This window comes from Mus caroli, chromosome 5, assembly GCF_900094665.2.
Source record: "Mus caroli chromosome 5, CAROLI_EIJ_v1.1, whole genome shotgun sequence".
Taxonomy (NCBI): domain Eukaryota; kingdom Metazoa; phylum Chordata; class Mammalia; order Rodentia; family Muridae; genus Mus; species Mus caroli.
In genome coordinates, this window is record NC_034574.1 from 33,567,177 (window position 1) to 33,580,218 (window position 13,042).

The window sequence follows — 13,042 nt, forward strand, 5'->3', positions numbered from 1 at the left end:
AGGAAATTACCTAATTAAAAAAAAAACACACCTCAGCAACAAAGTTCATTACTTCAGATTAAAGAACTGGAAAAAGGTTTTCCAAGCAAACAGACCCACCAAACAAACTGGAGTAGCTATTCTAAAATCAAATAAAATAAACTTTCAACCACAAATCTATCAAAAGAAATAGGCAAAGACACTTCATACTCATTAAAGGAAAAATCCACCAAGATGACGTCTCAATTCTGAACAGCTATGCCCCAATGCAAGGGCACCCACATTCATAAAAGAAACTTTACTAAAGCTCAAATCACACATTGAACCTCATACAATAATAGTGGAGGACTTGCATGCCTCACTTTCATGAATGGACAGGTCATTGAAACAGAAACTAAACAGAGAAACAATGCAATGAACAGAGTTTATTAACCAAATGGTTTTAACTGATATCCACAGAAACTTTTACCTCCAAACAAAAGAATATACCTTCTTTCAGCACCTCAGGAAACCTTCTCGCAAACTAATCATATAATTAGGAGCAAAGCAAGCCTCAACAGATACAAGAAGATTGAAATCACCCCTTGCCGTCTGTCAGATCTTCATGGGTTAAGGCTGGACTTTAACAACAGAAGCAACAGAAAGCCCTCATACTCATGGAAACTGACCAGCTCTTTACTCAATGATCACTTGGTCAAGGAAGAAATATGTTGAGGTTTGCACTGTTGCTATGTATTGTAATGCTAAGTGCAGGCCCCCAAGACTTGGTTGCCCCAGAGATGAGAGAGTACGAATGTAGACCTATGTGGTGCTATGTGAAGTTATTTCTGATTGGTGAATAAAGATGCTGACAGCCAATAGCTGGGCCAAAGAGACACAGGCTAAGTTTGGGATTCCTGGGCTTAGGATCAGAGGTGAACCGAGAAGAGAAGAAGTGAGGAGGAAGAGACAAATGGCATGGGGTAGGAGTCAAGAAAACATGACCCTGAGGACTGGCCAATCAGAGATAAGATCAGCCGACATGAAACATAGTGAGAAATAACTCAGGGTTATCACCAGAAAAAAAAGTAGATTTTAGCAGCATAAAGGATAGAATATCTGCCCAGCTTTTGTGTTGTTTGAGGCTTATCATAAATTAAAAAAAAGTTGTATATCTTTTATCTGGAAACTGAATGATCAAAACAGAGTAGAAACCCTTGGTAGTAATTAAAAATTTCTACAACAGAAATAAATAAATTATTAAGACTTTCTAGAATTCAATGAAAAGGAAAGTACAACATACCCAAACTTATGGGAGACAATGAAAGCAGTGCTCTGAGGAAAATTCATAACACTAAATGTTTTCATAAAGAAATTGGAGAGATCTCACACTAACAACTTAACAGTAAACCTGAAAGCTCTATAACTAAAGGAAGCAAACACACCCAAGAGGAATAGATGACAGGAAATAGTCAAACACAGGGCTGAAATTAATCAATTTGAAACAAAGAGAACAATCAACAGAATCAACAAATCCAGGCGCTGGTCCTTTGAGAAAATCAACAAGATAGACAAACCCTTTATTAAACTAACTAGAAGGCACAGATATAGAGATTCCAAATTAACAAAATCAAAATGAAAAGGAAGACATAGCAACAGAAACTGAGAAAATTCAAAGAATCATTGGGTCTTACTTCTACAGCCTGCACTCCACAAAATTGGAAAATCTAAGTGAAATGGATGAATTTTTAGACAGATACCACATATCAAAGTTAAATCAAGATCAGGTAAACTAAACAGTCTCATAATCCCTAAGGAAATAGAAGCAGTCATTAAAAGTCTCCCAACCAAAAAAAAAAAAAAAAAAAAAAAAAAAAAAAAAATCCCAGGGCCAGATGGTTTTAGTGAAGAATTCTACCAAACTTTCTTTCTTTCTTTCTTTTTTTAATTAGGTATTTTCCTCAATTACATTTCCAATGCTATCCAAAGAGTCCCCAATACACTCCCCCCCCCAGTCTCCCACCCACCCACCCCCACCCCTTGGCCCTGGCATTCCCCTGTACTGGGGCATATAAAGTTGGCAAGTCCAATGGGCCTCTCTTTCCAGTGATGGCCNACTAGGCCATCTTTTGATACAAATGCAGCTAGAGNCAAGAGCTCTGGGGTACTGGTTAGTTCATAATAATGTTCCACCTATGGGGTTGCAGTTCCCTTTAGCTCCTTGGGTACTTTCTTTAGCTCCTCCATTGGGGGCCCTGTGATCCATCCAATAGCTGACTGTGAGCATCCACTTCTGTGTTTGCTAGGCCCCGGCATTGTCTTACCAAACTTTCAAAGAACTGCTAATATCAATACTTCTCAAACTGTTCTGCAAAGCAGAAGGAACACTATCTAATTCATTCTATGAAGCCACAGTTACCTTGATACCTACACCATAGACCTAATAGAGAAAGAGAACTACAGACCAATTTCACTTACAAACACCAACACAAAATATCTCAATAAAATCTTTTCAAACTGAATCCAAGAAAACTTCAAGGACATCATCCACCATGATCAAGTAGGGTGTATCCCAGGGATGCAGGGATAGTTCAAGATACAAAAATCCATCAATGTAATCCACCATATAGAGAAACTGAAACAACAACAAAAATCACATGATCATCTCATTAGATGCTGGAAAAGCCTTTGACAAAATCCAACATCCCTTCACATTAAAAGTCTTGGAGAGATCATGGATTCAAGGCACATACCTAAACATAATAAAAACGACGCACAGTAAGCCAATAGCCAACATCAAATTAAACTTGAATTAATCCCACTAAAACCAGGGACAAGACAAAGCTGCCTGCTCTCTCTATTCAATAAAGTACTTGAAGTTCTAGCTAGAGTAATCGGAGAACAAAAGGAGATTAAGGGGATGCAAATTGAAAGGGAAGAAGTCCAAGTATCACTATTTGCAGGTGATATGATAGTATACATAAGCAGATCCCAAAATTCCACCAGAGAACTCCTACCTGAAAAACAACTTCAGGGAAGTGGCTGGGAATAAAATTAACTCAAAGAAATTAATAGCCCTCCTTTACACAAATGATAATTAGGCAGAAAAAGGAATTCGGGAAACAACACCCTTCACAATAGCCACAGATAATATAAAATAAATACCTTGGTGAAACTCTAACCAAGCAATTAAAAGATCTATATGACAAGAACTTCAAGTGTCTGAACAAAGAAACTGAAGAAGATGTCAAAAGATGGAAGATCTCCCATGGTCATGAATAAGGTAGGATTAACATAGTGAAAAAATGGTCATCTTACCAAAAGCTACCAACAGATTTAATGCAACCCCCATCAAAATTTCAATAATATTTTTCAGACCTTGAAAGAGCAATTTTCAACTTCATATGGGACAACACAAAACCCAGGACAGACAAAAAGAACCTCTTGAGCAATCACGATCCCTGACATCCAGCTCTACTACAGAGCAATAGTGATAAAATACAGATAAACAGTGCAAAGTATGGGTACAGAAACAGACAGGTTGATCAATGAAATAGAATTAGAGACCCAGAAATAAAACCACACCCCCATGGATACTTGATGTTTGACAAAGAAGTCAAAATCACACATTGCAGAAAAGAAAGCATCTTCAACAAGTGGTGCTGGTGTAATTGGATGTCTGCATGTAGAAAAATGCACATAGATCCATATTTATCACCCTGTACAAAACTGAAGTCTAAAAAGATCAAAGACCTCAACATAAAACAGGATACACCAAATCTAACAGAAAATGAACACCAATAGCTCAGGCCCTAAGATAGATAAAAAAAAAAGGACCCCATGAAACTGAAAACTTCTGTAAGGCAAGGGACACTGTCAACAGGATGAAATCATAGCTTACATATTAGCAAAGGATCTCAACTAACCCTGCATCCCATAAAGGGTTAATATCCAAAATATATAAAGAACTCAAGAAGATAAACTTCAACAAACCAAATAACCCAATTTTTAAAATGGGGTGCAGAGCTATGATGGCTTTTTCTGGATGTCAACTTGACTACATCTGTAATGAACTACAATACAGAAATGAAGGGCACACTGGTGATCTAGATCTTGAGGCTGGAAGACACAGGCTTTTGACCCAGATCTTGACATGAAGATCTTCAGGCATAGTGGCCATGAAAAGCTTAGGCTTTGGCAAAGTAGAACACACTTTTAACCCCAGGAGGCTGAGGTGGGCAGATCTCTGAGTTCAAGGCCAGCCTGGGTCAAAGCAAGTTCCAGATCCAGGTCTGGCGGTACACACCTTTAATCTGGGCCATGCCTTCTGCTAGAGGCCCACATAAGGACATTGGAAGAAGGAAGACTCACTCTTCTTTGTCTGCTTGCACTTACTTGCCAGCACATCTGTTAGAACCTACTTCAGGATTCCAGCTTAGACAGAAAACCAGGTAAAGCAACTAGCCTCATGAGGCTGAGCAACAACTAGATTTTTGGACTTCCCATTCACAGGTGTCCATTGTTGGGTTAGTTAAACTACAGACTTTAAGTCATCACAATAAATTCCCTTACCATATAGAGACATTCCCCAAGTTCTGTGATTCCAGAGAACCTTAACTAATACAGGAGCTAAACAGAATTCTCAACAGAGGAATTTTGAATGGCTGAGAAGCACTTAAAGAAATGCTCCACATCCTTAGTCATCAGGGAACTGCAAATCAAAACGACCCTGAGATTCCACCTCATACTAATCAGAATGGCTAAGATCAAAAACTCAAGGGACAGCACGTGCTGGCAAGGATGTGGAGAAAGGGGAACACTCCTTCATTGCTCATGGGTTTGCAAACTTGTGCAACCACTTTGGAAATCAATCTTGCAGTTTCTCATAAAATTGGAAATAATTCTACCTGAATACCCAGCTATATTGCTCCTGGGCATATACCTAAAAGGTACTCCACCATACCACAAGGACATGTGCTCCACTAAGTTCATAGCAGTCTTATTCATAATAGTCAAAAACTGGAAACAACCAAGATACTCCTCAACTGAAGAATTAATACAGAAAAGGTAGTTTATTTATACAATGGTATACTATTCAGCTTTTAAAGACATCATGAATTTTGTAGGCAAATGGATGGAACTAGAACATATCATCCTGAATGAGGTAACCCAAAAGGGCATGTATGGTATGTAGCCATAAAGTATAGAATATCCATACTATACCCCACAAACACAAAGAAGTTAAACAAGAAGGAAGGCCCAAGCAAGGATGCCTGAATCACACTTAGGGGGGAAAAATGGTTATAGCAGGCAGAGGGAGAAAGGGAACTGGATGGGAGGGGGGATGGAAAGAGGAATGGAGAGGCAGGGTCAGGTGTGATGAGAGACAGGAGGGGACCAGAGGACCTTGAGAATGAATGGAAATCTTCAGCTGCAGGGGATGGGCGGGGAGGGGACAATCTCTAGGAAGTCCCAGAGACCTGGGATAGAGAGGCTCCAAGGAGTCAATGCGCATGACCTTAGCTGAGATGCTTAACACTGGGAACATGAAACCCGAAGAGATCACTTCCTGTAGCCAGGCAGGACCCCCAGTGGGGGAATAAAAACACCAATCCACCCACAAAATTTTTAACCTCAAATTTGTCTTGTCTAAAGGAAATGCAGAGATGGAGCAGAGACTGAAAGATAGGTCAACCAATAATTGGCTCAACTCAAAACCCATCCCATGGGCAAGCACCAATCACTGACATTAATAATGATACAGACAGGAGTGTAAGCATAACTGTCCTCAAGGGGTTCTACCCAGCAGTGGATTGAAACAGATGCAGATACCCACAGCCAAACATGTGGCAGAGGTCAGGGACACTTATGAAGAGTTGAAGGAAGGATGGAAGGCCCTGAAGGGGGATGGGAACCCCACAGGAAGACCAACAGAGTCAACTAGCCTGGACCCCTGGGAGCTCTCAGATACTGAGCTACCAACCAAAGAACATACATGGCTTTGAACAAGGTGCCTGGCACATATGTAGCAGATGTGCTGGTCAGTCTCCATGGCTGCCTTGGACTGGCCTCAGTGGGAGAAAAGACTTAGTATGTTGGGGGTGGGGGGAGGGCACCATCTCAGAGGAGTGAGGGAGGGACCTGGAGGGAAAGCAGTGCTTGGGATGTAAATAAATAATTTAAAAAATCTTCTATCAGAAAAAAAAATCCTAGGGATATGTTGATTCCATATCCAGAATCTAAGAGAAATCACACTGGGGCAATGTCGAATGCTGCCCCAAGAGAAAGTCTACAGGCCTTTATTAGTGAGAAGAACATTGGCTTAAAAACTTTCGTGTAAGTTATTCTGGAACAGAATGCGGGGTGGGGGTGTGTTATTTAAATAGCAGTGACTGTCTTTCCACTGTGGCTTGGAACAGTAAGCACGGAGTTGAGAGGAGAAACCGCCGTTATCAGCATTTCTTATTACTCAGTTCGAGCTTGGTGCCCAGTAGAACGCAGTGATCATGAATTTTTCATGATATTGTGGCAACTGATTCATTATTGCTCAACCCCGTATGCCTTGCTTAAATATTTAAGAAGTCCTATTTTTAAAAAGAGCGTTTGGCAATAATTATGCATGTATGGTCTGTTCACAGAACTAGTTAAATGGAACAATGTCAAAATTGCTACGCAATCTCCCCACCCACCATCCCCAACCCCAAAAGGCCACCAGTTTGGATCTGTGTCAGATGACGAGTGCGTGAATGAGTGATTGATTCCAAGCACGCTCTTTGTACCCCAGCCCGAGGAGTCATCGTTTCTACCCCCTCGGAATGAGAGCGGCGAGTCCTACCTACAGGAGACATTTGAGGTTGATTAGCCAACAAAGCCTGGAAAAGGGAGGGTGGCCCTAGCAGAGAGATTGGTAAAAGTCCAAGAGAAGAGTATTGGGGGTGGGTGGTTGACACCCCCAAGAGGCAAAACAGTTTGATTAAAGGAGGCTTGCGTTACCACTGCCAACAACTTCTAATTTTAAATTAAATTCTAGCTTTAATTAAAAATTTAATTTTTATTTAAAACTAAATTTAAATTTTAAAGTGAAATTCTTATGCAGCTCCATGTCCTGGCATGGACTCTGACCCTTGCTATCAGCTCAAGGGTGCTAACTTGTGAGTACAGCAAATATTACCGCAGAGAAAGCTGCACATCCATCTTGGGGTCACTTAAAGGACAGCATTTCAAAATCGGGCATTGGGCTGGAGAGATGGCTCAGCAGGTAAGAGCACTGACTGCTCTTCCGAAGGTCCTGAGTTCAATTTCCAGCAACCACGTGGTGGCTCACAACCATCCGTAATGAGATCTGATACCTTCTTCTGGTGCTATCTGAAGACAGCTACTTAGATATAATAATAAATAAATCTTCAGGCCAGAGAGAGCAGGACTGGAGTAAGTGGGGGCAACTGGAGCGAGTGGAAGTCCTGAATTCAAATTCCCAGCAACCACATGTACTCATATACATTAAATAAATAAATAAATAAATACATACATACATAAATAAGTCTTTTAAAAAAAGGATATTAAAAACCGGGCATTGTGTCAGTACTTATTAGAAATTTTAACTTACATTTATACACAATTAAAAATTAACTTTATAGGGATAAAAGCCATATGCATGTTTTCAAAAACAAAAAAAAATTAAACTAAACTAAAAGCAGACCAAAAAAAAAAATCCACACTTCCATATTGAAACATCAATTTTGTTAGTATCTTGGCATATAATAAAACCCCTCTCTCTTCTAGTATATACATACACATATAATCTGTTTACTTGGATTTTTTTTATGGTTTAGCTTGAGTTAAATTATCAATACATTGGGTCAATTGTTTTTATCTGTAGGGAAACTACCCAGAAACAAAGTAAACATATCCAGGATTCCTTTTCCATTTGTAAGATAAGAATCATGACATCGGCAACCACAGAAATGTAAACCTCACTCTTGTATATGAATGCTCACCCTTAAGGCAGGACAGGACAGGAGTCCCAGCCGGGGCACCGAACTCACTAAACTGAGAATCTGTGAGTGTAAATGGCACATCGTCATCTTCTGCCCCAGTCACTGCAACGTCTGAAGAATCAGAGATGAACTTCCATTCAGCAGGATGGATATTTGCTTAGTAAGCTGATAGAGAAGCGCTGGAGGGTCAGTGGAAGGACAGTGCTCTCCCTACTGTGTATCTTTTGGGAGTGGCCACATTTTGAGTACTGACCATGTGTGTAGTGGGTGCTTGTTGATGGAAAGAGAAAATAGTGGAGACAAGCCATCTCCCGTCTCCTCTAGGCTTTCTTAGGAGCCTAGCTTCCCTTGTGATGTCTTTCTCCCCCAGCAGCCTGCATAGCACTGGCACTGTGACGTAATATTATTTCATTTATGTGGATGGATGCTTTGCCTGCTTCTGTGTCTGTGCACACGAATGATGTTCTGGGACAGTGGACTGGATTCCTGGTGGTCAGGGCCATTCCTGTAACACTGCGGTCCCAGACTCTGCTTGCTTTGCTTTCTTTCTATCCATGCATGCTTTGATCTTTAAGAGCAAGGCCCTCCAATCTGCTCTAAGCTATGCTTCTTTCTAACTCTGAAGCACATGTTCAAAACTCACAAATCAAGCCCTTTCTGGCTCTGTCCATCCCAGGTACTCGCCTCGCCACATTGACACCCCAAACCTTTTTCTCATCTTTGCATGCTTAAATCTGACCTTCAGCACTCCTGTTGCTGACATTGGAGTTTCAGGGCTGGAAAGAGGCCATGAGTTAATCACAGCTTTCTTTGACCACTCAAACCAGGTGTATAGAATAACTGTACACACAGGATCAGGATTTCAAGGCCAGTTTAGGCTATACAGTGAGTTTAAGACCATCTCAATTACATGAGACCTGGTCTTGAAGAGACAGCAGGAGAAGGAGGAGAAGGAGGAGGAGGAGGAAGAGGAGGAGGGTGAGGAGAAAGAGGAAGAAGGTGAGGAGGAAGAGGAGGAGGGGGAAGAGGAGGAGGGTGAGGAAAAAGAGGAGGAGGATGGTGAGAAAGAGGAGGAGGAGGAAGAAGAGAAGGAGAACGGGGGGGGGGGGAAACCCCTTTTGGGGGAAAGTACCATTATTGATGTATACATTGGAAAAAATAAACTTATCACCTGGGGCTTAGCTGCTTTAGTATAGGGCAAAACTGGAATGAGGCATGATGGGAACCAAGCATGTAGCTCTGGAACTCATTGATGTCATTTGGGAAAGAGAAAAAAGGGAAGAAAGAAAAGAAGGGAAAAGAAGGGAGGACATTAAAATAAGGGTGTGTCAAGAAGATGGCTGAGTGTGCCTGGGTGTATATTGTACTGATAATAATATGTGAGGTTTTATTTACATTCTATCAGTGGGGAAGTGTAAGCTCAAAGGATTAACTGGACTTTAGTGGCCCTACTGGAGAGAGAGAGAGAGAGAGAGAGAGAGAGAGAGAGAGAGAGAGAGAGAGAGAGAGAGAGAGAGGCAGATTTGAGACCAGAGCAGTGGAGCTCTCCCCTTTTCCACTTGCACCCATGGAATCTGCTGCTCTTAGCCTCAAACACTCTTTTCTAGCTCAACAGAGAGACCGGAACACAGTATCTCCCTGGGACACAGAGTAATCAAGAGGGGATATGTACACAACAGAAGTAGCTGAGACAAATGACATGGATAATGCCCAGAGCCCCCGGGCTGGCACAGGGCTGGGTTTCTACTCAGTAGTTTTGCGCACAGATATGTTAGCCTTCTGAGTTTTATATCATGATCACTAAGAGAGATTGTTTAAGTTATTGAGATCATTTAAAAGTTATTTTAAAGATTTCTTTTCTTGAGATAAAGCTGTATTACACCCAATATGTTGAAGAAAATCATCCATAACTGTCGGCGAAGATGGAGAGAACACAGGGTACTCAGGAGATGTTGGTGACTAGCGGTGATGCCACCTCATTTCTGGCACAGATCAGGTGTAGTATGTTCGCATCAGTTTAATGAGTTTAACTGCTACATCTACTTTGCGAAATACATCCGAGGCAGTGAAAGAGACACACAGCTGAAGACACAGATATTTCTCTTTTAGGAAGAGCTGAGCCTACTGTACTTCTGTAAAGACATCAATACTGTGGTTTATAACAGCAATGCTTATAAGAGGATTATTTTATTATGAATTGAAGTAAAAAACTAAGTTATGTCACTTAACAGACAACAGGCAATACTATTGCCAGTGAAAATGAGACAGTCACAACTGCACACACACACACACAAGCATCCAGTCGCCATGTAGGACTCTCATGGAGTGCTGGCTTACCTGTTTTTATCACGATCTTTACTTATAGTGAGTGTCCTTACCTCTGGCTTGTATACTGTGCTTTCCTGGCATGTAGGAAGAGCTAAAGAGAATGTCAGAATTGGTATGTTAGCATTCCTGTGACGACAAAATTCTACTTATGGGCAAAGTTAATGGCAACATCTTAAGGTGACATTTATAAAGTATTCATATTTTACTGAACTCGTTCAAAGAGTTGTTAGTTTTCTAAATAGCAAGACATTGACTTTTTCTCACCTCTCTCAAGGTCTGACAAGTGTTTGCCATGGAATTAAGGGACTGGTGGGCACAGTGTTTCCCTTTGTTATTTCCATGAGAACATGTTATAACTCTTTGCTCTGTTAAGTCGAGTGTGGTCTTGCCTCTTAGCTACACACATAAACACTAACATCGGTGTGCTTGGGGCTCATATTCTCTTGAATTTCTAGTGATGGAGAGTCAGCTACAGATAGGAAGAGGTGCATAGAAGTCCATGCTTTTCTTATCTATGTGAGCTGGATGAGAAAAGAATGCAGGGGATCATAAGGAACTCCACGCAAAATGGGGATTATGAAAATATAACAGAAGGCAATCAAAACAGCAATATGCACTTCTAATTACAAAAGTGGTGTGGCCGGGACGGCTCTCCCAGGTCTGAGCCTTGTACCTCACTGTAATTTTCTAGTTCACTTTGTGTTACAGTCAGCGTCAACGTAAGCTCCAGGTTCTAATAGAATTTCATCTAATTACACGAGTTGTGCTCTATTGCAAGGATTGTGCTACTGATGGGAACCTCTGGCTAATTAAAAGCCACTTGACCTTTTCGTAGTGCTAGTGAAATCAACTGTATCCACTTTTTGTTGTCCCCACAGAAGCCCAAGAACCTTACAGCTGGCTCTATCATTGAAAGGTTATCTGAGGACCAGAGGGTGTGGCCATCACTATTTACATTCTTGACATCCTAGCTCTTGACTGCCAAAACCCACATCCCCTCACAAGAAGCTGAAGTATTGTTTCTGTTAAATGTCTGAGGGGGAAAAAATGAGTCACAAAGTTTCTCTTTGATTTTAAAGAATTTGTAGGGAATACTAAAAGAGGTGGGGTGTCCTTACAGAATATTTTAGGTACCAAGCACATAGTTCATAAGAATAAACATGAAACCCTAAACAACTAAAACGGATATAGAAGTGATAATTCATCTAACAAACGTGTCTAGCACTTTCAAGTGAGCCCCTGTTTGGGAGAACTATAAAATGAAGGAGATATAGTTTCTGCTTTAGTGTGGAGGAGCACATGCAGGGAAATATGGCTGTCAAGAATCCTAATGGACCTGACAGATGTCCCAGGAAAGGTATAAGGTGTCAGCTCCTGTGGTGGCGAGAGGTCACACAGGTGGGACTGCTCAGAGTGTGGAGGACAGGAAAGCATGCTTTGGGGATGTGGATAGCATTGTAGGAAGACTCAGAGAGGAGAAACCACAGGCTATTTCCCAAGATTCCAGGAAGAACATCCCACACAAATGGGGTAGGATGGATACTCTCTGCGTCAATGAAGGCTCTTGCAGTAGTCCTGACAAGAGTTGATGGGGGCTAGTGTATGGGGAGATCTGGGAGGAGAAATGGGTATATTCAAGTTTGGGAATGACATTGGAAATCAGAGCAGATTTCAGCAGGAATCTTGTGATTCCTGTAACCTCTCTAAGGGGAAGGGCTGGCTGAATAATTGGATGCCCAGGTCTGGAGCCAAGCAAGGGGGCTTGGCCAGGAGATGGGGATGTGGGAACCATTGACATGGGGATGCCATATGTCACTGAACCATGAGTTTCAGGCCTTCAGTGACAGAGAAAGGCCATAAAATGAACTCAGAAGTACCACCAGCATTTAGGGCTGTTCTGGGAGATAAGTCCAAAAAGGAAACTTAGGAGAGGCAGCTAATTAGGAGAACAATTAAAAGCAGACTTTGTGTAATAAATCAAGCACACAAAGAAGCTGAAACCACATGAAGTAATGACCACAGGTACCAGCCAGATGAAGAAGCACATTATCCTCTCATCTGAATGTGACTTTCCCTCTTATTAGAAAATTTCAGTAAAAGAGAATGTTGGGTCAGATTGGGATTCATATAACAAATAGCCCCCTAAGAGCGACAGAGCAGTTGCCCTAATCTCTGCAGGACAAAGAATGAGAAGTTTCTGAAGGTACAAAACAGGACAAATTAAAAAATGAAGCAGGCAAAGGGAGTAGGGCTTGGGATGTTCCAAAGTTCACAGTTAATTGTACAGAGAGCAGCTGTTTGCTAGGCTCTTGTTATGTTTAAGGCTTAGACACCAAACCATGCCATTCGCCAGTGGTGACATCTTTCAGTCTGAATCCTGTAGCTCCCTCCTAACAACCCATCTCAACCTACCACTAATGTGGACACTCCAGTAAATACTCATTAAAAATTAAGACTCCATCTCTACTGTGGGCATGCCCCAAAGACAGCCATGTTGGGCAGCATTGCTAGAGTCAAGTTGCTACAGCAGCATGGGATTGGCCTTTGGAGTTGCCCTTAACTTCAGCAGTCAGGGACTGTGTCTCTTGAGACTTCACTGTTACCATCTAAGGAGTGGGTGAAGTGATTCTCTGGCTCTAACCTTGCATGTGACCTATGGAAATAAGTTCTCTACACACAGAGAGCAGTAAAATGGGGGAAAGTAAACAGAAGACTAGATGCACAAATATACATCTGAGAGAGATAGTATGGTGGCTGGA

The 13,042-nt window shown here is 41.5% G+C and overlaps 1 protein-coding gene across 1 annotated transcript in view; it reads right to left on the bottom strand.

Moving 5' to 3' along the window:
- Clnk (cytokine dependent hematopoietic cell linker) overlaps positions 1–13,042 on the bottom strand; it is a 167,866-nt gene that overhangs the window by 17,207 nt on the left and 137,617 nt on the right. The window contains exon 15 of the mRNA XM_021163546.1: positions 10,334–10,374. Coding sequence (XP_021019205.1) covers positions 10,334–10,374 — 41 coding nt within the window. The remainder of the gene's footprint in view (positions 1–10,333; positions 10,375–13,042) is intronic.